At 43.0% G+C, this 23053-nt stretch overlaps 1 protein-coding gene across 1 annotated transcript in view; it reads left to right on the forward strand.

Moving 5' to 3' along the window:
* The first annotated feature begins 1150 nt into the window (after positions 1-1150).
* The window catches only part of LOC129821388 (inactive dipeptidyl peptidase 10-like), a 245580-nt gene continuing 223677 nt past the window's right edge, over positions 1151-23053 (forward strand). The window contains exon 1 of the mRNA XM_055879018.1: positions 1151-1355. Coding sequence (XP_055734993.1) covers positions 1299-1355 — 57 coding nt within the window. The 5' untranslated portion in view covers positions 1151-1298. The remainder of the gene's footprint in view (positions 1356-23053) is intronic.

Raw genomic sequence — 23053 nt, forward strand, 5'->3', positions numbered from 1 at the left:
GAAGTTATTTCATGTAACTGGCTAGCGCATCATGCTTTCTGACATGATGTCAGCTGTCCCCAGATAGATAATCACTGTTGCATTCTCCCCGTTGCATTTGTGAGCTGGCTGTTCATCCTAAATAGTATAATTGAATCTGTTCCAAAACAGTGGTAGTCATTAGGTTTTGACATGCAAAAGTGAAATAGGTGTATTTATGCTGTTGTTCAAATACACAGATCACTTTATATATCTTCTCAAAGAAACTACTGGTAGTTCGAAAACTTGGCATCGCATTTCTGTCATGCCGCTTTGTTGACTCCAACCACCACTCGCCCCGGGTATTCAGGCAATCGGCGACTACCACTGGGGATCCCGGATTGCAGTAACCATTGACGCACTGGCATCATTGGCTGTGAGAAACCATGCATGTCATAGCAGAAAAAGCACAGCGCGGGAAAAAACGGAATAGTAAACTGGTTCCAACTGGTGATGGGCATTGACCCGGCTCATGTGGCTCTATTCAGCTAAAATACAACGTCCAGCTAAAAACGATCACATCTCTAATGTAAAGCTAGAAAGTTAACTGCCATTATGTCAGACTGTCACATGTGAGTTCAAATACATTGTTTACCTGACCAAATTATTAGATGGCCAGCAGAAAAAGTATGTTTTTTAAAAGCACTGTAAAAATGTGTGTGGACCAGAAAAAAGTATCTCTCCTCACTATCTATTGTTCCTGTTGTAAGGAATAACAACCTTCAGATCCCTTTATCTAACTTATATGCAGATATTAGTTGTCTGGAGCTCAAAAAGCAGTAGTAGAGTGGCGCAGGGGTCTAAAGCATTGCATCTCAGTGCTAGAGGTGTCACTACATACCCTGGTTCGATTCCAGGCTGTATTACAACCGGCCGTGATTGGGAGTCCCATAGGTTGCACAATTGGCCCAGCATCGTTAGGGGTTGGCCGGGGTAGGCCGTTATTGTAAATAAGGATTTGTTCTTAACTAACTTAACTAGTTAAATAAAGGTTAAATAAAAGTAAAAGTAACAGTATGCCAACCAGGTAGCCAAATGAACGGTTCTTTTACAGATTCGATTCCGTTCCACACGTTCACCAAAAAGAGCCATTCAAAAAGAGCCGTTCATTCGCGAACGACCCATCACTAGTTCCAACGAGTCCCCTGTCGGCCAATTGCCCTCTATATATCACGAACACAACATAGCTTGCTCAATACAAAGAGAGCGCGGATTCATAAAGGCGCACGGTGATTTGTATTTATTTCTACCACCGTTGGAGCGGTCCAAGGTGCTGAAACATGAATCAAAGTGCGGGAGTAGCCCAAAATGTTCGTCGTTACTCTTCTGATGATAAGGTAAGCAGCGATGTAAAGTGAGCTGTTATTTCGAATGGACGGATATTTAGCATGCACGGATGTGTTACTTATCTTTGCAAGTTAATGAATTGGTTACATGTTTGTCTCGGGACCCCATCCCCAAGCAGTAGCATACTGAGTAAACACGTTTCCAAGGTAGGGACAAGCTTTCTGTTTTTGTTATCTTTGATCAACTAAGTTAGGCTATAAACGTGAGTTTCTGGGACTCCTAGCAGGCACAATTAATGGACACCTGATAGAGATGACACTGTAATCAATCATTGTGCGAAATTGCGCTCATGTCTGCCAACTTCTCACAAAGATTATGCTGGTTGTATTACTTACAGTGCCTTCAGAAAGTATTCACAGCTCTTGAAAAAAAATAATCTCACATTTTGTTGCGTTACAAAATGGGATTAAAGTTGACTTAATTTTCATTTTTGGTCAATGATCTACACAAAATGCTCTGTAATGTCAAAGTGGAAGAAAAAGTCTTACATTTATTAAAAAGATATGAAAAATAAAAGACTAATATCTTGAGTATTTAATCCCTGAGACAATACGTGTTAAAAAATACCTTACCGTTTACAGCTGTGAGTCTATTTGGGTAAATCTCTAAGACCTTTACACACCTGGATTTTCCCATTATAATTTTTTTTAAATATTCAAGCTTGGTCAAGTTGGTTGTTGATCATCACTAGAAAGCCATTTTTATTGATTTTCCAGCCAATTTGATACAAATACTCTAGCTAAGCCACTCAGGAACATTCAATGTCATCTTGGTAAGCAACTCCAGTATAGATTTGGCCTTGTTTTTTAGGTTATTGACCTGCTGATAGGTAAATTCGTCTCCCAGTGTCTGTTGGAAAGAAGACTGAACCAGGTTTTCCTCTAGGATTTTGCCTGTGCTTAGCTGTATTCCATTTCTTGTATCCCAAAAACTTCCTAGTTCTTGTCAATGACAAGCATACCCATAACAGGATATAGCCACCACCATGCTTGTAAATAGTGGTACTCAGTGATGTGTTGTGTTCGATTTGCCCCAAACATAATGATTTTGTATTCAGGACAAAATGTAAATGTTATATATATATTTTTTTGCAGTATTACTTTAAGTGCCTTGTTGCAAACAGGATGCATGTTTTGGAATATTTGAATTATGTACAGGCTTCCTTCTTTTCATTTAGGTTAGTATTGTGGATTAACAACAATGTTGTTGGTCCATCCTCGGTTTTCTCATATCACAACCATTAAACTTATGTTGAAATCCCTGAGCAGTTTCCTTCCTCTCCGGCAACTGAATTAGGAAGGACACCTGCCTCTTTGTAGTGACTGGGTGTATTGATACACCATCCAAAGCATAATTAGTAACTTCACCATGCTCAAAGAGATATAGTCAGTGTGTGCTTTTTATTTTATTTTTTACACATCTACCAATTGGTGCCCTTCTTTGTGAGGCATTGAAAAACCTCCCTGGTCTTTGTGGTTAAATCTGTGCTTTAAATTCACTACTTGATTGAGGGATCTTACAGCTAATGGTATGTGTGGGGTACAGAGATGGGGTAGTCATTTAAAAAATCATGTTAACCACTATTATTGAACACAAAATGAGTCAATGCAATTTATATGTGATTTGTTGAGCACATTTTTACTCCTGGAGTTATTCAGGGTTGCCATAACAAAGGGGTCGAAAACCTATTGACTCAAGACATTTCAGCTTTACATTTTTTATAAATGTAGAAACTTTTCTACAAACAACATTCCACTTTGACGTTGTGGCGTGTGTAGATAGAGCAGTGACACAAAATCTAAATGTAATACATTTGAAATTGAGGCTGTAACACAATTTACAGTTTGGTTCTGAAGTTCTGCGTCTCTTTCAATTAGGCTACCGCAGAAATATCGGTCTGTGTGTGTTTGTATGTTTGTACGTGTTTGTACGTACGTATATGTATGTATAAGAGCGCGCGAGAGAGTGATTATTATCTATTTCACATGCCAATAAACCTCTCTCATTATTGAATGAGAGTGTGAGAGAGCGAGATAGATAGTTTGTATGTGTGCTTGTGGGTATGGGTATGGGGGAAGGCAGAAAGGAAGAGGTGAAGCGAGAGGGATAACAGGGCGTTTTTTCATATTTTTTCGCTCACCAAGCGAGTTGTTTTTGTATGGAGGTCAAGGAGCGTGTAGAATTTGGTTAAAACATGAATTACTTATTGACTATGTGTGGCTTATTTGATCGAATAGACGTCTCGTAATGATTACATTGTTACGGGTGTACTGACATAAGTAGGACACGTGACATCCCGGCAACTTTGAGAAAAAACACTATCAGAGTTGTGGCTAGTCGTCATGAGTTACCACAGTCACAGAGTCATAAACCCTGCCCATTCCTAAAAATTATCTTATTAAAATGTGCTTTTAAACCTAACATTAACCTTAACCACACTGCTAATCGTATGTCTAACTCAAATCTTAAATTATGATAAAAAAAAATACAATTTCTGTTTTTATGAAGTTTTACGATAATAGCCCATTTCGACTTTGTGGCTGTGGTAACTAGTGGAAACCGTTGTGCCTGTTGGTCACAATCGTATATGACATTCCATTGACTAGAATGGTCCCAACCGATCTTGCCTCCTCCAGACTGCGTTCCCTTTTTTTTGAAGAAATGTATTTTCATTGTTAGAGCAGTCACTCGAGTGTCTGGCCAATATAATGGATAATAGTTTAGCCTACCGTTGCATTAATGCACTCACGTCTTTGTGTTTGTGGCGTAGTCCTGTTCAAAATGTAAGAGAGATAAATGATGTGTGTATGTGTTCTCAACAAAACGAGCCTGGGATCATAAAAAACAATTAGAGCATGGACTCCCTGGAGTTTAAACAGATAAATCAAAGTGCACATCTCACCCAGGGCTATTCAATTTTGCATTTGCTTGCTGTCTTATTAGTGACAATATTTTGCTGTGGATTTCCATGGAGGACTTGAGCGTTGCAAGTTTCAAAGCATCTACTGCAGTGACACACTTGGAACAATATCATGGATGCTGACACAATAGTTTAACCCCCCCAAAAAAACTATTGTACCCTTACACTTACATAATGAACACACAGTATGTCAGGTGCTAACTATATTGACTGGGCAAAAAAAAAACAACCCTGACAAGACCACCAGTCTATACCCAAGGGTTTTCCAGATGGTAGGTTGGATGACCCCCAAAATCTCACACCCTTACCTATCCCAATACGCTTTTACTTGCCTCAGGCCAGTGTGCTATTACATACAGTAAGTGTAATTCAGAGCCACACTACAGAGCCACATCCCATGGCTCTCTACACTCTTAGAAAAAAAGGGTTATTCCGCTGTCCACATTGGAGAACCCTATTTGGTACCAGATAGAACCCTTTTTGGTTCCAGGTAAAACCCTTTTTGGTTCCAAGTAGAATCCTTTTGGGTTCTATGTAGAACTCTCTGTGGAATCCAAAAGCGTTCTACCTGGAACCAAAAGGGTTTTACCTGGAACCAAAAGGGTTCTATCTGGTACCAAAAAGGGTTCTTCAAAGGGTTCTCCTATCGGGACAGCCAAAGAAACCTTTTAGGTTTTAGACAGCACCTTTTTTTTCTAAGTGTAGGCGCTCTCCCTGTTGCCACTGCACTGTCGATTTGACTTAGTTTACTGAGTTTGAGTTGCTTATCTCATGTTAACATTGGCCATCAGTGTTCATCTTGGGACAAATGGCAGTAAATACCAAGATCTCAACCAGAAAAAAATCTTAAAATACAGTAGCTAATGTCTGGTGTGCAGTACAGTGCTCTTTGAGTCTGGCACCATGACGATGCATTCAGCCTAGGGAGCTGTAGATGGCCATTGTATCAATGTGTTTGTACGCCCCGGTGGGCAATTTGTTATGTAAAGTAAATGTGGTGAAAAATGCTTAATATTTTGGATAGAGAGGGACTGCATGGGTTGTTGTTGGAAAGAGATATGAAAAATCATTCAAACTAAACTCTTAACTCCCATGATGAATCACTCTGCCCCGACAGACAAGGAGCTACTAGGTCAACAGTTTGTGTGTTGTTGACGTTGTTGTTGACACGAGAGTGAGGACAGCAGAAATGCTGTTCAAAGTAAACCCTCCTCAAAACAACCCTGCTTTGGCCAACAACGTTTGCCAATAATTTGTCTGCCAAGTGGTTGACCTAAATGTGCATAGCGAATCCAGGTGGACGTCTAAAAGCTACAGACACTATGGATTGAGAATGATATACCGTGAGTGTACAAAACATTAGGAACACCAGCTCTTTCCATGACATAGACTGACCAGGTGAATCCAGGGGAAAGCTATGATCTCGTATTGATGTCACTTGTTTAAATCCACTTCAGTCAGTGTAGATGAAGGGGAGGAGACAGATTAAACAAAACATGTTAAGCCTTGAGACAATTGAGACATGGATTGTGTGTGTGTGCCGTTCAGAGGGTGAATGGGCAAGACAAAATATTGAAGTGCCTTTGAACGGGGTATGGTAGTTGGTGCCAGGCGCACAAGAACTGCAAAGCTGCTGGGTTTTTCACACTCAACTGTTTCCCATGTATATCAAGAATGGTCCACCACCCAATGGACATCCAGCCAAGTTGACAAAACTGTGGGAAGCATTAAAGTCGACATGGTCCAGCATCCCAGTGGAACGCTTTCGACACCTTGTAGTCCATGCCCCCCAAAATGTAGGCTGTTCTGAGTGCAAAAGGGGGTGCAACTCAATATTAGGAAGGTGTTCCTAAAGGTTTTGTACACAGTGTATCTACAGTATTTTGGGATTACATATGCATTTTTTAATTATGTGTCACGATCGTGTGGGAGTGAGACGGACCAAAACGCAGCATGTGGAAAATAAGCCATCTTCTTTTATTATAGACGAAGGCAAAACGAAACAAAACACTTACAAACTATCAAAACAACAAACGGCCGTGAAGCTATAAACGTAGTGCACACACACACACACACACACACACACCTACACACACCTGCACACACGCACGCACGCACGCACGCACGCACGCACGCACGCACGCACGCACGCACGCACGCACGCACGCACGCACGCACGCACGCACGCACGCTACAAACGTTCAACATAGACAATTCCCCACAACAAACTAAAGCCTATGGCTACCCTAAATATGGCTCCCAATCAGAGACAACAGAAACCAGCTGTCTCTAATTAGGAACCCATTCAGGCAACCATAGACTTTCCTAGACAACTACACACAACATAGACACAGCTAGACAACTATACTAAACATAAACCCAACTACTCTAAATAAACCCCCTAAACCTTACAATCACCCTGGACACTACAAAACCCACATGAATACCCATGTCACACCCTGACCTAACTAAAAATAATAAAGAAAACAAAGAATACTAAGGCCAGGGCGTGACATTATGATATGCACAATTTAGAGTTGAGGCGTAATCACATGAGTTCAGCCACTAGACACATTTGTAAATCCTTGAGATTGGGTCGACATTATGTTACGTAACCTGTGCCAGATGTATGACCGTGCGTTCATGACAACTGAACAAAAACTAAATGGAAACAATATCTACTGTAGAATGAGATTCACAAACTCTTTTCATAAAGGAGGTCTTAGGCTTTTAGCCCTCAGTAGACTTTTAGTTCCTGCAGTATCTCCTAATCTCTGACTCACCGTCATGATGTAATTACACCATCTTGGTAGATATCAACATGCAACACACATCTTTGTGCATCACCACAATTGCGCTTTAGCAACACCCAGCTCAAAGCAATTGTTTCACTTTCAGTTGTCTTTGAGGAGAAAAAATGTACTTAAGTACGGAGGTGGAAAAAATTACAAAATAACTAAAAGTTAAAAGTTAAAGAAAATGCTATACATCAAATTCCTTATATTAAGCAAACCAGGTGGCATGATTTTCTTGTATTCCTTCTTTTCACTCTGTCACTCTTGTATTTGTATTTATTTACAGACAGGCAGGGGCAGACTCCAACACTCAGACATAATTTACAAATGCAGTATTTGTGTTTAGTGAGTCCACTAGATCAGAGGCAGTTGGGATGACAACACGTTATATTGATAGGTGCATGATTTAGACCATATTGTTGTCCTGCATTCAAAATGTAATGAGTACTTTTGGGTGTCAGGGAAACTGTAAGGGAGTGAAAAGTAGATATTTGCTTTAGGAATGTAGTGGAGTGAAAGTAAAAGTTGTCAAAAATATAAATAGTAAAGTACAGATACCCCCCAAAATGACTGAAGTAGTACTGCAAAGTGTTTCTTAGTTACTTTACACCACTGTCAAAACAGGCAGGGGTGTTTGAAGTGCAGTGTAACGGCTTTCACTGCGCCCATTTTTAAACTGTCATTATCTCTGTTTGCTATCCAGTATTTTTTGGGGGCTGTGCCCTTTCAGTGTCAATACTACACAAGGGCGGCATAAGTAGGGGGATCAGCTGGAGAGACCCGATCCCTACGCTGAAGCAGATGTTTACGATTGCAGTTTCCCAGCAGAATTTCTCCGTTTGTCTAAATGGCCGTGTGGAGGTCAGGATTCAGATAGGGAGACAAGAGAGAGCATTCATGCAATTCAGATATGTCGTGTGATTTATCAGAGCATACGTGTCTAAAATGTTTTCTTCATGGGTGGGTGTGGGCAAAAACATGGAACTAACAGATTTGTAAAAATGTGGTCTCTGGGAGCATTTCGTGTTCTGGATCATGCAATTGTGTATGGGTCCATGTATATATCAAGTGTCTTAGAGTATGAGTGCTAATCAGTCTTGCCCTTTAGATCTCAATGAATAAGGTTAAATGGACAGGGGAGAACTGATCTTTCTAGGGAGTTTTTCCTAGCCACCGTGCTTCTTCACCTGCATTCTAGCTGTTTGGGGTTTTAGGCTGGGTCTCTGTACAGCACTTCGAGATATTAGCTGATGTACGAAGGGCTATATAAAATAAACTTGATTGATTGATTGGGAGAACTGATCCTAGAAAAGCATTCCTATTTTGATACATCCGGATCCGGATAAACAGATCCATTTAGCATCCCCTGTTTTGTTCCCATGTCATATCTTTGTCACAATACCTGTGAAATTATATACATACACAATTTGCATCAAGTCCTTTCACAGTTTCACAGTTGGTCTACACTGAGTGTACAAAACATTAGGAACACCGCCCTAATATTGAGTTGCACCCTCTTTTGCCCTCATAACAGGCTTAATTCGTCAGGGCATGAGGAGTGGAAAGCGTTCCACAGGAATGCTGGCCCATGTTGACTCCAATGCTTCCCACAGTTGTGTCAAGTTGGCTGGATGTCTTTTGGGTGGTGGACAATTCTTGATACACATGGGAAATGGTTGAGAGTGAAAACCCAGCAGCGTTGCAGTTCTTGACACACTCAAACCAGGGCGCCTGGCACCTACTACCATAACCTGATTAAAGGCATTTAAATCTTTTATCTTGCCCATTCACCCTGTCACGTTCCTGACCTATTTATGTTAGTTTGTTATGTGTGTTAGTTGGTCAGGACGTGAGGTTGGGTGGGCATTCTATGTTTTCTGTTTCTGTGTTGGTTTTGGGTTGCCTGGTATGGCTCTTAATTAGAGGCAGGTGTTTGGCGTTCCTCTAATTAAGAGTCATATTTAGGTAGGCGTTGTCACAGTGTTCGTTGTGTCTGTGCAATTGTTTGCACCATACCGGACTGTTTACGGTTTGTTCGGTTTGTGTAGTCTAATTGTCCTATTCGTGCGTTCTTCTTGTTTTATGTAAGTTCGTCGTATAGGTCTGTCTACACCGTTTGTTGTTTTTGTTAGTTTAGTCAAGTTCGTGTTTTCTTTAATAAATTATGTGTTCAAACTCCACTGCGCCTTGGTTCGATCAATACTCCTCCTTTTCAGGCGAAGAGGAGGAGGACCGCTGTTACAGAATCACCCACCAAATCTCCAGAACCAAGCAGCGGATTAAACGGAGTAAGGGACAGGAAAAGAAGGAGGAATGGACTTGGGACGATGTATTGGACGGGAAAGGTTGCTACACATGGGAGGAGATCCTGGCTGGTAGGGATCGCCTCCCATGGGAACAGCTGGAGGCACTGAGGAGAGCAGAGGCAACCGGAGAAGGGAACCGGAGTTATGAGGGGACACGCCTTGCACGGAAGCCCAAAAAGCCCGTGAGTAACACCCAAAAAATTCTTGGGGGGGGCTAAGAGGTAGTGGGCCAAGGGCAGGTAGGAGACCTGCGCCCACTTCTCAGGCTAACCGTGGAGAGCGGGAGTACGGGCAGACACCATGTTACGCAGTAGAGCGCAGGGTGTCTCCTGTACGTGTGCATAGCCCGGTGCGGGTTATTCCACCTCCCCGCACTGGTAGGGCTAGATTGGGCATTGAGCCAGGTGTCATGAGGCCGGCTCAACGGGTCTGGTCTCCAGTGCGTCTCCTCGGGCCGGCATACATGGCACCTGCCTTACGCATGGTTTCCCCGGTTCGCCTACATAGCCCGGTGCAGGTTATTCCACCTCCCCGCACTGGTCGGGCTACCTGGAGCATTCAACAGGCTCAATGCTCAAGAGAGCCAGTACGCCTCCACGGTCCGGTATTTCCGGCGCCACCTCCCCGCCCCAGCCTAGTACCTACAGTGCCTACACTACGCACTAGGCTACCAGTGCGTCTCCTGAGCCCTGTTCCTCCTCCACGCACTCTCCCTGTAGTGCGTGTATCCAGTTCGGTGCCTCCAGTTCCGGCACCACGCACTAAGCCTCCTGTGCGTCTCCAGAGCCCTGTACACACTGTTTCTTCTCCCCCTACTAATCCTGATGTGCTTGTCCTCAGCCCGGTGTCACCAGTGCCGGTACCACGCACCAGGTATAGAGTGGGCTTTGAGATTACAGTGTGCCCTGTCCCTGCTCCCCGCACTAGTATGAAGGTGCGTGTCCTTAGCCCGGTGCCTCCAGTTCCGGCACCACGCACCAGGTCTACAGTGCGCCTTATCCGGCCAGAGCCATCCGTCTCACCAGCGCCATCTGAGCCATCCGTCTCCCCAGCGCCATCTGAGCCATCCGTCTCCCCAGCGCCATCTGAGCCATCCGTCTCCCCAGCGCCATCTGAGCCATCCGTCTCCCCAGCGCCGTCTGAGCCATCCGTCTGCAATGAGCCTGCAAAGCCGCCCGTCTGACATGAGCCTGCAAAGCCGCCCGTCTGCCATGAGCCTACAGAGCCGCCCGCCAGACAGGAGCCGCTAGAGCCGCCCGCCAGACAGGAGCCGCTAGAGCCGCCCGCCAGACAGGAGCCGCTAGAGCCGCCCGCCAGACAGGAGCCGCTAGAGCCGCCCGCCAGACAGGAGCCGCTAGAGCCGCCCGTCAGACAGGATCTGCCAGAGCCGCCAACCAGACAGGATCTGCCAGAGCCGCCAACCAGACAGGATCTGCCAGAGCCGCCAACCAGACAGGATCTGCCAGAGCCGCCAACCAGACAGGATCTGCCAGAGCCGCCAACCAGACAGGATCTGCCAGAGCCGCCAGCGAGCCATGAGCAGCCAGAGCCGCCAGCGAGCCATGAGCGTCGAGAGCCGCCAGCGAGCCATGAGCGTCGAGAGCCGTCAGCCAGCCATGAGCGTCGAGAGCCGTCAGCCAGCCATGAGCGTCGAGAGCCGTCAGCCAGCCATGAGCGTCGAGAGCCGTCAGCCTGCCATGAGCGTCGAGAGCCGTCAGCCAGCCATGAGCGTCGAGAGCCGTCAGCCAGCCATGAGCGTCGAGAGCCGTCAGCCAGCCATGAGCGTCGAGAGCCGTCAGCCAGCCATGAGCGTCGAGAGCCGTCAGCCTGCCATGAGCGTCGAGAGCCGTCAGCCTGCCATGAGCGTCGAGAGCCGTCAGCCTGCCGTGAGCGTCGAGAGCCGTCAGCCTGCCATGAGCGTCCAGATTCGTCAGTCAGCCATGAGCTGCCCTTCAGCCTGAAACGGCTATATACCCAGAACTGCCCATCAGTCCAGAGCTGTCTCTCTGTCCGGAGCTGTCTTTCAGTCCGGAGTTGCCTCTCTATCATTATCTCCCTCTCTATCTTGATCTACCTCTATATTCTTATCTATCCCTCTGTCTTGATCTATCTCTCTGTCCCGGTGCTGTCCCTATCAGTGATGTTACTAAGAAGATTTTGTGGGGGTAAAAGGAGGGTGGACATTTTTAGGGGTAGATGGAGGTTGGGATTGACTATGGTGGGGTGGGGACCTCGCCCGGAGCCTGAGCCACCACCGTGGTCAGATGCCCACCCAGACCCTCCTCTAGACTTTGTGTTGGTGCGCCCGGAGTTCGCACCTTATGGGGGGGGTTATGTCACGTTCCTGACCTATTTATGTTAGTTTGTTATGTGTGTTAGTTGGTCAGGACGTGAGGTTGGGTGGGCATTCTATGTTTTCTGTTTCTGTGTTGGTTTTGGGTTGCCTGGTATGGCTCTTAATTAGAGGCAGGTGTTTGGCGTTCCTCTAATTAAGAGTCATATTTAGGTAGGCGTTGTCACATTGTTCGTTGTGGGTGATTGTCTTCCGTGTCTGTGTAATTGTTTGCACCATACGGGACTGTTTACGGTTTGTTCGGTTTGTGTAGTCTAATTGTCCTATTCGTGCGTTCTTCTTGTTTTATGTAAGTTCGTCGTATAGGTCTGTCTACACCGTTTGTTGTTTTTGTTAGTTTAGTCAAGTTCGTGTTTTCTTTAATAAATTATGTGTTCAAACTCCACTGCGCCTTGGTTCGATCAATACTCCTCCTTTTCGGGCGAAGAGGAGGAGGACCGCCGTTACACACCCTCTGAATGGCACACATACAGTGGTTCCTCCTTTTAAAAGTTGTGAGCTTGCACCGCAGGACTTAGAGGTACCCAGCGTCACGGCTTCATTGCTCCAGACCACCACCATGGGGAGTTAGAGCACTCATTATGCATTTGGGTCCCAATGTTTTTATATGACCAATCATATCGAGTGGTTCCAATGACGAATTTTGATGCAAGCCATCCGTCCCAGGTGGCGTTCTTCAACAAAGATGTCTGACAAAACATTACAGTGGAACCAAATGTTATAACGTCATAACGAGTCAAGCAAAAAAATCTACAATTGAGAGGAATGTGTTAGTTAATGTAGAGATAAACGTTTGTGCATATTTTTTGGTTGTAAAGTAAATTTACGAAAATCGCTATTCAGCAAGTTCTCTGACTAGCTAACATTAGCCAGCTAGCTAGTGTTAGGAGAATGAATTTGTATTTTGTGTTGTTTAATGTTTTAGGGACTCCTGAGAAAACCAGCAAACCAGGCTGTTGTCTTATGAAACAGTGGATGTAAAGAATCTAGCTAGCTAAAGAATGTACTACAAATTGAATGTACAATTGTGTAAGTTTGCCTTGCAATGCAGCTGAAGTAACATAGCTAGCTAACTATTTACTTGCTTATTGTGTAGTGGAGGATAAAAATAACTGTATGCCTATGGATGTGTACCTAGCTACAGTATGTAGCTCATCTGTGGCTGGACCCTAAAACGTTTGGTATGAATATTAGTTCAGAACCTATCTATGAACCTTAGCTATCATAGTTGTTGTATCAACTTCAAGTCTGAATGGCATTAATGAAGCCTATGGTTTGAGTAGAATATAATAACTTTATTGTGCCAATGATGCAAATCCTATATACATGTACTGTAGTTATTACCACGCATGAGATTCCCACATTGTAGCCGGTACATTGAATATATTCACTGATCATGTACTCTTCCTTGGCAAATAAAGGTGCGGTTCAGGTATGAATCTCTGAGACATTATTTTTCAGTCGAATCAAACTTGTTTATTTGAACGATGCTGTGTCTGCATGTATGTATTACAATTATACACTTCAACAGTGTTTACCACTCCTGCTCCTGGGACATCAATGATTACACATTGTATCTATGCAATAGACTAGAAACATGATTGATTTGTAATTCATATACACAGAAAAAGAACTATGCATATCTAACTCCCTTCATCTGCATTAATCTGAGGACACAGGATAGTATTTCAATGAGATGCTTAATTTCAACCAGTGGAGAATGTGAAACGCTTTATTGAAAGAAGTTCATTATCCAGGTGTTATTAATACATTCATTATAATTATTGCAATATTATATTATAAATACAATTTCAATCTGTACTTCAATGCACATATGGTGTGCATTATAAAACGAGGAAGAAAGACGAGGTGGGGAGAGAGGTGTAGAAGACAGAAGGGGAAAGAGGTAAGGACAGCGGCAGACAGCATATGATTCATGAATTACAGGGCTACCCTAATATTCTCTCAGTTCATCACAATTGCAGTGTCTCCTAACCTTCGGGCCAACTGGGGGCCCAATGATGGTTATCTTAAGAGTGGGTGAGATGGCGATGACTGGACTGGCTACACCTGGTGCTACACCTGGCGGAGAGAGGTTGTAAGACAGAAATAGTTGCTTTACGCGTGCTGTACGTTACGACATGACACGTCATGTTGTAACGGAGGGTCCGTTTTTTCAACTTTTCTCCAATACTATAGAGCCATTACCATGTGGATCAATGCTTGAATAGAAACCTAGTTCACACCCCCGATTTTGAAGTCGCTACAGTCCCATTAGTTTTCTTTGTAGCCTCGTTTGAATGTTGCGGTTATGCACATTTGTACGGAATGGGGTGAGTTTACGTTACCTAGCCAGTATATTGTAACGACCCGGTATTGTGTTCTGTGTTTGTGGGTGTGTTATGGTTCTCATGGCTACTAGCAGGGGTTAAATATGTCAGGACAGATGGAAAGGTTGGGGGGGTATGATGGGTAATCCCGCGGGATTTGGAAATGCATAAAGAGGGATGAGTGTCTCATATCTCTCTCTTCTGTTCGGGCCTTGATCTGTTCCTATGAGAGTGACCTTAACTCGACATGTATAATTGTGTACGTTCGGCATTAGCGGCGTGGGCTGTGGCCTGAACAATAGCCCAGTTTAGGAATAAACCTGTGTTCTGACCTGTACACCTGGAGTCCGTCTCTTTTCTCTTTAATGACCCAACGTTTGCAGAGCCTGTTTTGACTGGAGTGATGCTTAGAATTACATTTCGCCTAAATGGCACAAAAAATGTATACCTTTTTATTTTACCACTACAATCTGTTCGTCAGACAAAACTGGAAAAAACAACTTGTGAAGAAAGTAAACATCCGCACTTCGATGGTGTCAACTGTGCTTATGTCTGCGTAATGAGAAAGTAGGGAAAAATAAAAACTTCTGACTATTTCTGGTCTAGCGATCGATGACAAAGAAGCTCGCTGCCCAGATTTACATAATTACAAAGAGGAGATTATCTGATTAAAATGGTGCCCGACTTGAAAAAAACTAAATGCACACAGTGAGATATTTGGCGAAATAGACCGGCATGCCTCTCCATAGGAAAACAATGGGGGGAGCTCAGCATTCCAAAGGCAAAAAGTATTTTGTGGCTAGCATTTGATGATAACCGAGCTAGCTGCCCAGGCTTACATAATTGGAAAGAGGAGATTCTCATGATTTAAAATGGCGTCCCTTGAAAAAAAGCTAAATATACACATTGCGAGATATTTGGCGAAATAGACAGACATGCTTCTATTTTCCCCATAGGAATCAATGGGTAGACCGCAGTTCCAATATTATTTTTGTTGTTGTTTACATTCAAACTATAAAACAACGTGAGCAGGTCTCATTGCCAACAATAGCGAAGCAGGCATTGTGACGTTGAACAATAAACTGGGAATAGAATGTTTGGAAGGCGAGTTGGTGCCACAGTGCTCAATAGAACTAATAGGAGCTGGCACGGTGAAAACTACTCCTGACGGTCATGTTGTACATCGCCATATTTTCCATTCCATCCTAACGGAAACCCTGAGGGTTTTGTTTTTTGTTTTTATCTGAATAGAAACACCCAAATATTAATATTAATCAAATGAATTAAGCCAAATTTCTTAAAATCAAGTCCGGGTAGCCATTTGATTACCTGTTCAGGAGTCGTATGGCTTGATGGTAAAAACTGTTGCGAAGCCTTTTTGTCCTAGACTTGACACTCCGGTACCGCTTGCCATGCGGTAGTAGAGAGAACAGTCTATGACTAGAGTGGCTGGGGTCTTTGACAATTTTTAGGGCCTTCCTCTACACCAGGCCTTCCTGCCTGGTGTAGGGGTCCTGGATGGCAGGCAGCTTAGCCCCAGTGATGTACTGGGCCGTACGCACTACCCTCTGTAGTGCCTTGCGGTCAGAGGCCGAGCAATTTCCGTACCAGGCAGTGATGCAACCAGTCAGGATGCTCTCGATGTTGCAGCTGTAGAACCTTTTGAGTCTATGTCATGGAAAGAGCAAGTGTTCCTAATGTTTTGTACACTGTGTACATCATCACTAAAAAGTAACTGCAGAGTATTATCTCCTTTCTCAGAATGTCTATGGGGATTCAATATTAACTCACAGCTGCATTCAGTAATGTCCTCATATTTCTTTCATCTCAGATGTGGAATACATGGGCTCTTTAGTGCAAGATGGGGTTGGCTTATTTGTTGTGAATGGGTGAATCGTTCAGCTTCCACCAAAGGTTTACAAATTTCAATCACTCACGCATAGAAGATTGACCGTCAAACAGAAGTTTGATGTTACTCCATTGTGGCTTTGTGGCTGGGTTATTGAGAGAAATAACATTAGTTGAGGCCTTCTGCAAACTCACCCCCAGCTGAGTCAAAAACACCAAGTCGAATCACCAGATTAAGAATGGAAAGTTGGACTACTTGGGATGGTCACACGTCAACAGTGGTCATTTTGCTTGCATGGGATAGAGGCTTGTCAATTCTGAAGGCTTGACGAGACTTTCGAGCACAAGTCGGGAAGTCGAGATCGGCGTAATACGACTTGAGATACGACGGCTTTCATTTGGAAATCCAAGCTCTTTTGAAACCATATGCACGTGTCACTGACTTTCTAGTTATTTTAGAATCCATCGCTTTATTCTTCTTCTGTGTTCCCCTTCCCCTCATCCTCTTCACAAATCTGCCAGCTATAGATAGTCGAAAGAGCTCCGAAAGCAGGAAAGTGGAGATCATTATCAACACTTAAAAAGGTAGCAAAAACTAACAGGATATTGGACTCTTTGAAAATGAGGGATGGCATAAAAAGTCTAAAAAGTGGGCTTGTCAAGTTGAGAAATGGAGCGCTTTGCGGTGACTGCATTAAAATGGAACAAAGCTCTGTCTGTGAGGCAGTAATCATAGCCCAAACTAGTGTGCGGGGCCGGCTAAGCTGCTATAACTCTTATTTTATTTTTTTGATAGACCTGTAAATCAAACAATATGGGCGTGGTTTCAGTAATGTGAGGCGGAAGAGGTTCCATGGGCTTGCTAGCTATGCCCAGACAGGAAGAAGCGAAGCTGCACTATATACTGAATAACTCTATATACTGTATAGATCATCTTAGCTATGCTGGCAAGCTGGCGACAACAGCCGGTGAGCAAGGAGTTCACGGGAGGAGACACGGGGAGGCAGATCAGGAATGGTGTTTGCTGCAAGCTACTTACAGCTAGTATGATGGCTAGTATACACTGAGTATTCAAAACATTAAGAACACCTGCTCTTTCCATGACATTGACTGACCAGGTGAATCCAGGTGAAAGCTATGATCTCTTATTGATGTCACTTGTTAAATCCACTTAAATCAGTGTAGATGAAAGGGAGGATATTTTTAAGCTTTGAGACAATTGAGACGTGGATTGTTTATGTGTGCCATATATTGTGTGATTCGGCAAGACAAAACATTTAAGTACCGTTGAACGGGGTATAGTAGTAGGTGCCAGGCGCACCGGTTTGTGTCAAGAACTGCAACGCTGCTGTTTTTTCTCACACTCAACATTTTCCCATGTGTATCAAGAATGGTCCACCACTCAAAGCCTTTACAAAAATATACCATGGTAGTACAATAAATATAACATGGTATTATCGTGTTTTTTTGGTCACTACCATGGCAGGAAAATACCATGGTACTGATGCAAATACAATTTTATTTTCCTGCCATGGTAGTGACAAAACAATATTTGTTCATTGTAGTAGCTACCATGGTACAAAAATGAACGATGGTAATACAATGAAACTACTAACAGCATGTAGTACACCATGAAATGGTACAAGGAAATCCCGGCCGGTCAAACCCCCCCCTAACCCAGACGACGCTGGGCTAATTGTGTGCCGCCTCATTTGTTTCCCGGTCACGGCCGGCTGTGACACAGCCTGGGATCGAACCTGGGTCTGTAGTGACGCCTCAAGTACTGCGATACAGTGCCTTAGACCTCTGCGCCCTCGGGAGGACCAGAGCCCAGACTTGAACCTGATCAAACATCTCTGGAGAGACATGAAAATACAGTGGGGCAAAAAAGTATTTAGTCAGCCACCAATTGTGCAAGTTTTCCCACTTAAAAAGTTGAGAGAGGCCTGTAATTTTCATCATAGGTACACTTCAACTATGACAGACAAAATGAGAAAAAAATACTTTTTTTCCCACTGTAGCTGTGCAGCGACGCTCCTCATCCAACCTAACAGAGTTTGAGAGGATCTGCAGAGAAGAATGGGAGAAACTCTCTAAATACAGGTGTGCCAAGCTTGTAGCGTCATACCTAAGAAGACTTGAGGCTGTAATCGCTGTTAAAGGTTCTTCAGCAAAGTACTGAGTAAAGGGTCTGAATACTTATGTAAATATTTCAGTTTTAATTGTATATTTTATTTTATTTTATTTATTATTTATTAATATTTATAAATTTGCCCCAAAATTTAAAAACAATTTTTTTCTTTGTCATTATGGGGTATTGTGTTGTGACTGATGAGAAAAAAACAAAAAAAAATATGAATTTTAGAATAAGGCTGTAACGTAATAAAATGTGGTAAAAGTCAAGGAGTCTGAATACTTTCAGAATGCACTGTATACAGTATATTGACATAGTGACTGTGTGTGTGAGAGGGGGAAGGACCCCTTCGGCTTTGGCCATTAGTCTGTGAGTTAGTCCTTGGTGGGACTATAAGGGCACAGGGCAAGACCCAGATGCAGACACGGGAGGCAGATGGTTCGAGTCTCCAACATTTATTATAATCCAAGGGGCAGGCATGAGAATGGTCGTGGACAGGCAAAGATCATAACAAGGCCAGAGTCCAGGAGGTGCAGGGTGGCAGGCAGGCTCGAGGTCAAGTAGGGCGGTATGGTCAGGCAGGCGGGTTCAGAGTAGAGGCAGGCAAGGATCACAACCAGGAGGACTAGCAAGAACAGAGAAAAGCATGCTGGTTGACAAGACAAGACAAACTAACAACAGACAAACAGGGAACACAGGAATAAGTGACCAGGAACTAATGAGGAAAACAGGTGACACCTGGAGGTGGGTGGAGACAATCACAAAAACAGGTGAAACAGATCAGGGACAGTGACAGGGACAGTATTTACAAAAACTACTGGTTGTCATATCAGTCATGGCACTATCACGGTATCCCCACAAGAGATTGGAACCCCAATAGCCTTCGCTGCCCCTTAAGTACTGTGACACCATTTTCTTGAACAGTAAAGCTGTTCCTTGACTCAATACTGTTAAAGGGGAAATCTGCAGTTGGTACATCCATTTTTGGATTCATAAATTCATCATATGCACCCTTTGATCTTGAAGAATATCATTTATAAATGCCTCATGAACTTAATTCAATCAGAACCCAAAATATAAGCTTGTTTGCAAACAAAGTAAATGTAAATAAATACTCTATACCCTCATTTGCACTCACTGTGTATAGACTTTTTGTTTTCTTTTGTTCTATTGTGTTATTGACTGTATGTTTTGTTTATTCCATGTGTAACTCTGTGTTGTTGTCTGTGTCGAATTGCTATGCTTTATCTTGGCCAGGTCGCAGTTGCAAATGAGAACTTGTTCTCAACTAGCCCACCTGGTTAAATAAAGGAAATAATAAAAAATAATAAAAAAACATGGTTAAAACTATTATATTATAATAGCGTGGATGGTCTGTCCTTTCATCCCTAGCTTTGTCTATGAATTTTCTCCAGCCCCATCCCTTAGCTTTTTACCGAAACAGGGGCAGGGAAAATGCTTTGTTATTGTTTCAACTGCTGATTTTAAAGCTGCAAGCCAAAGTAAGTAAGAGGGTAGCTTTGCACGAGCCTTGGCTTGTGCGAGCCGGAACGGCTCATAGGAGCATGAGCCTATTTCTCTAGTGTGAGGCAGTTTCTGTTGTGTGAGACAGCTTGTTGTATAAGTACATCCCTACCCCCAGCAAGTACAGGGCCTTACCTGGGCCCAATCTCCTTAATGCTGAGTGCCAAGTAGAGACGCATCTTGTCCCATTTTTACAGTTTTTGGTACGACTCTGCCAGTGATCGAACTGTCCAACCTTCAAATCTCAGGGAGGACACTAACCTCGAAGGCACTGAGCTGGTTATGAAGCCATAGGTATTACCATATTGGGCAACACTTTTTATTTGACACCAACTGCCATAACACGTTATGACACGGTCATAACTATGTCACAATATGTCACAACAGCTGACAACTTGTCATACATAAGAATGTCAAATCTCCAATTTATTCAAATGAGTTTTTTCTCTGCCAAGAAGTTTCCTTTCGTTTTCCTGTTGAAAATGTGTTTCTTAAAGCCTTTGTTGTTGGAATGAATTCTTTACAGTCATGTTTTTTTTTTCATCATATTTTAAATAACTTTTGGAAAATACACTTTGAAACTGTCATGAACTTTGAAACTGAAGCATCAGGCCCAACCTGTGTAACTTGACTTGGGACTAAGAAAATACACTTCATGAAACTGTCAAGAAGCATCATGACCATCATAATCATATAAGCCAGATAGGCCTATCACGTACATGCCCTTATATCAGTCATCTGCTCCTGGAATCTGCTTCTGCATTCATCCCAGTTATCAGCAACAGAGCATTGGGGTAGGTGCATGTCTGATGTCAATGTGTGCATAATTACAATGATAATTTAGTATGGTCAATTTCCAGTATAAGTAAAAAATAATACTAAAGTACTACTTAGGTAGTTTTTGGGAGTATCTGTACTTTACTATTTCTATTTTTGACAACTTTTACTTTTACTTCACTACATTACTAAATAAAATGTACTTTTTACTCCATACATTTTCCCTGACACCCAAAAGTACTTGTTACATTTTGAATGCATAGCAGGACAGGAAAGTGGTCCAATTCACACACTTATCAAGAGAACATGCCTGGTCACCCCTACTGCCTCTGAACTGGCGGACTCACTAAACACAAATGCTTTGTTTGTAAATTATGCCTGAGTGTTGGAGTGTGTCCCTGGCTATCCATAAATTAAAAAAACACACATTTTGCGGTCTGGTTTGCTTAATATAAGGAATTAGAAATTATTTCCACTTTTACTTTTGATACTTAAGTATATTTTAGCAATTACTTTTACTTATGACACTTAAGTATATTTTAGGTTTTTTACTGGGTGACTTTCGCTTTTACTTGAGTAATTTTCTATTAAGGTATCGTAACTTTTATTCAAGTATGACAATTGGGTACATTTTCCACCACTGTCAATTTCTAAAAATATATATATAACATAAACATACTGTTGACACCAGTGGCGGATTTAGGCATAGGCGACATGGGCAGCCGCCCAGGGCGGCATCTTGCCAGGAACATAATAATATTACGAATGGTGACATTTGCGCGATCGGTTTTCTATCGCTCATTTGCACGTCACGTCAATGATATCGTGTCACCGTGTGGGACTGTGGGTCAATTAACCATGTCGGAGTGGGTGCCCTAATTCTAGTTTGTGAGCTAGGCAGGCTACTGCCTGGGAAGGTCTCCCACTCAGAAGTATGAGATGGGGAGGGGGTTGACCTCAGGTCTCCCCATTGGAAGCCCGAGGTAGGGGGAGCGGGGGAATCGATCAAATAGCGCACCTCTAACTTCGTACAGTTCGCCCTGGGAGCCATACAAGCGAGAATCGCCACTGGTTGACACATAGCCTATGGTGTCATGGATTATCTTGTGTTACCTTGTGTGGTAGGTTTTGTGGGTTTTGACACTCTTATGTAGGTGTCATAACCAGCCATAAAATGACTACTGTGGTAGGTTCTGTGGGGTTTTACACTCTTATGTAAGTGTCATAACCTGCCATAAAATAACCCAGTATATGTCACAACAGGTCTATGTATCATTAGTGTTATGACCATAATATGACAAGTTATGACACGTTACGTAAGCCGTTATGACATACACTACATGATCTAAATGATGTGGACACCTGCTCGTCAAACGTATAGACAGAAGCACTCTACATGGCAGACCAATCCGAATTCATCTCTTGGAAAGTCCAGCGAATCCATTATCTCAGCCAATCATAGCTAACGGGAAGGTTACTGTTTTTTTCCGTGGCTTAACTAACTAGGCTCGTAATTTAACAATTGCACTCATATTTACAGATGGCATGCAAGTTTGTTATTAAGGCACATGAAAGTTAACATGTTCCAGAAGGCATTTCTGCCAAAAACAGATTTTTATATTTCGGGTCACATATTGACAAAGTTGAAGTGAAGATGTGGAGAGCTGTCTGTTATAATGAGATGTTCTGCATTTTTTACACAAAGATCAACAGTACTAGTTGTTCAGGCTCTGGTCTTGTCCCATCTTGATTACTTTCCAGTAATATGGTCAAGTGCAGCAAAGATAGACGTAGCAAAGTTGCAGCCGGCTCAAAACAAAGCAGCACGCCCCACCCTGAACTGCACACATAGAATTAGCATCAACAGGCATGGTAATCTTTCATGGTTGTGGGCTGAGAAGAAATTGACTACTTCTCGTCTTTTTAAAGAAACATTCGTGTGTTGAAAATGCCTAACTACTTGTATAATCTATTTGCATACACTTCAAACAGACATACCCCACCAGACACGCCACTATGGGTTTCTTCACTGTACACAAACCAAAAACAGATTCAGTGAGTCGCTCTGTTATGCATAGAGCCATGTCATCGTGGAATGCTCTGCCACCAGAGGTTACTCAGGCAAAAAGCAAGTTTAACTTTAAACATCTTTCTAAACATCTAATTGTATATCAGAATATTAATACATATAAATAGTGTGTAAATAGTATTTTTGCTGTCTCTTGGGGAAAAAAACATCACCAAATTCACTGAGAATACATTACATAGGATAAAGGAACAACACTCCGAGCTGCAGCTCCATACTACTTGTCAGACATAGAGAACTGACACTGTACTGGTTGTTGGGGTAGGATTGGTGTGGCGTGGGGGGTCCATGGGGGGCTTTTGACAATTTCTTTGGATTCCTCAGGTCTTACTCATTGTTCGATTTAAAAAAAAATATTTCAACAAAATAATGTTGCAGGAATGCTAATCTCATCTGTTTCAAACTACAGAAATGGTTTCAGAGCAATCTGAGATGGTGGGTGTCATGGCTTTCTGAAATGACATGAAACGACCTTTGAGACGACTTCGCCGTGGGCTTTGAACCGGGCACTCAGCTCACGCCCAGGAGGCAGCCCGGTTTCAAAACTAATACAATCACTTTTCACCTGGTACAATCTTTGTCCACTCAGGCCAGCTTAATCGAATCCACTCATTG

Source organism: Salvelinus fontinalis, chromosome 23, assembly GCF_029448725.1.
Source record: "Salvelinus fontinalis isolate EN_2023a chromosome 23, ASM2944872v1, whole genome shotgun sequence".
Taxonomy (NCBI): Eukaryota; Metazoa; Chordata; class Actinopteri; order Salmoniformes; family Salmonidae; genus Salvelinus; species Salvelinus fontinalis.